The following is a 1,476-nucleotide window of genomic DNA, read 5'->3' on the forward strand; positions in this document are numbered from 1 at the left end:
TAAAACAAACTACTTGGCATTAGGTAGAGTTTTAACTAAGCAAACACCTCCTGTAGTTTTCTATGTTTAAGAGGTGAGAGGGAAGTGCCAGGATTTGGGACTAATATTATCATTTATTGATTGCTTACTACATAGCAGGTTCTAAACTAAGATGACAGCCTCCTTTAGTCTTCAACAAGTGTAGCAGGTAGAAATTTTGCTATCTATCTTTATGGATGAGAAAAGTGATTCTGTAATTCGCCAAAGAACATAGCTTTCGTACGTCAACCCAGGACTGTCCAACTCTGAAGCCCATGCTATTTGCTAATGTATTACATTCTTCTAGTAATCAGAAATGCGCGCAGAGCGTCTAGGAATCAGGGAGGACACAATGATTCATACCGTTAATTAAAAGGATCACTAGGAAATGGGTTGAACACCTTGATGGGTACAGTGTGCCCTGTCTGAGGCCTCCAACCAGTCTGCAGGGCACTGTCACGTCCAGTCGTTTCCCGAGGCCTAGAATGGGCAGGCACTGACTCACGGCCACACAGTCAAGACCCCAGGGTTCGTCGGCCTCGGGCTCCTGTCACCCTCGGGTAGAAGGCGGCCCGAGGCTGGAGACCGTCTTTCCAACCGTGCCACAGAGGACAGGTCGCAGACGCCGGGCTGCGGAGAATGGAGGCAGTCACTGCAGCCGTCACCCGCCCTGCCCTGCTCTACCGGAGCGACCCCCTCCCCACGCCCCAACCCGAAACCCCTCACGTACCGCGCGAGCCGCTTGGTCGCCATTCCCAGCACTCTTTGCTCTTCCAAGTCCAACTGCCGGAAGTCGCTCGACTTCTACTTCCGGTCCGTTCAAACCTCCCGCGAGTCTGAGGAGATGGTTGTTGTTGGCCACTGTGGTTAGGGCAGGGCGGGCGTCTGCCCTCTGCCCGGCTTCTCTTTTGCCTTTCCCGGACGAGGGGCGTGGGGAGTGGTTTGGGGCTAGGAAGCCGCTCGGCAGAACCTCCTTCCCCTTCTGACAGCGGGCGGACGCTAGTCATAGCCGTTGGAAACCGTTAGGAATCCGGTAAACGACGCGAACCGTAGAGCGGCGCGGGTGTCCGGTCCGCGGAACTGGGAGATCGTTGGCACTCTCGCCTTTTTAGGGGGACGGGAAGAGTTCGGTAAACTGAATTGAGAAGCGGATCCCAGGAAGATTGAAAGCCGTCAAGCCTGTGCAGCTCTCCCTCTAGGAGGCGGCACGCGGGGGAATCGGGGCGCTGGAGTTTCCCCAGCTCTAGCTCATCTTTCTCCACAGCCATGGAGCCAGAGAGGGAAGGGACCGAGGGACACCCCAGGAAGGTCAGGAAGAGGAGGCAAGCCCCGAACAAGCTGGTCGGGGCGGCCGAGGCGATGAAAGCCGGTTGGGATCTCGAGGAGAGTCAGCCCGAGGCCAAGGTGAGCTACGAGGGGGGGCAGCAGGCGGCCCGAGGCGTTTTTTTTTTTTTTTTT

The 1,476-nt window shown here is 55.8% G+C and overlaps 2 protein-coding genes across 9 annotated transcripts in view; one reads left to right on the forward strand and one right to left on the reverse strand.

The window, feature by feature from the left end:
* The window catches only part of ERI2 (ERI1 exoribonuclease family member 2), an 8,711-nt gene extending 7,857 nt beyond the window's left edge, over window positions 1-854 (reverse strand). For 2 of the 4 annotated variants that reach the window (XM_037740560.1, XM_037740561.1), the window contains exons 1-2: window positions 749-768; window positions 420-498 (exon numbers count right to left, since the gene is read on the reverse strand). Coding sequence is in view for 1 of the 4 variants with exons in the window: in XM_017534327.2 (XP_017389816.1) it covers window positions 749-771 (23 nt within the window). In the remaining 3 variants the exon portion in view is untranslated. Of the gene's footprint in view, window positions 1-419; window positions 499-748 lie in introns of all 4 variants that reach the window. The other 2 variants (XM_017534327.2, XM_017534330.2) reach the window with 2 other exon arrangements.
* REXO5 (RNA exonuclease 5) overlaps window positions 804-1,476 on the forward strand; it is a 52,315-nt gene continuing 51,642 nt past the window's right edge. For 2 of the 5 annotated variants that reach the window (XM_017534322.2, XM_017534324.2), the window contains exons 1-2: window positions 804-1,051; window positions 1,283-1,422. In XM_017534322.2, coding sequence (XP_017389811.1) covers window positions 1,285-1,422 — 138 coding nt within the window. In that variant the 5' untranslated portion in view covers window positions 804-1,051; window positions 1,283-1,284. Of the gene's footprint in view, window positions 1,423-1,476 lie in introns of all 5 variants that reach the window. The other 3 variants (XM_037740557.1, XM_037740558.1, XM_037740559.1) reach the window with 3 other exon arrangements.

This window comes from Cebus imitator, unplaced genomic scaffold (assembly GCF_001604975.1).
Source record: "Cebus imitator isolate Cc_AM_T3 unplaced genomic scaffold, Cebus_imitator-1.0 Scaffold85, whole genome shotgun sequence".
Taxonomy (NCBI): domain Eukaryota; kingdom Metazoa; phylum Chordata; class Mammalia; order Primates; family Cebidae; genus Cebus; species Cebus imitator.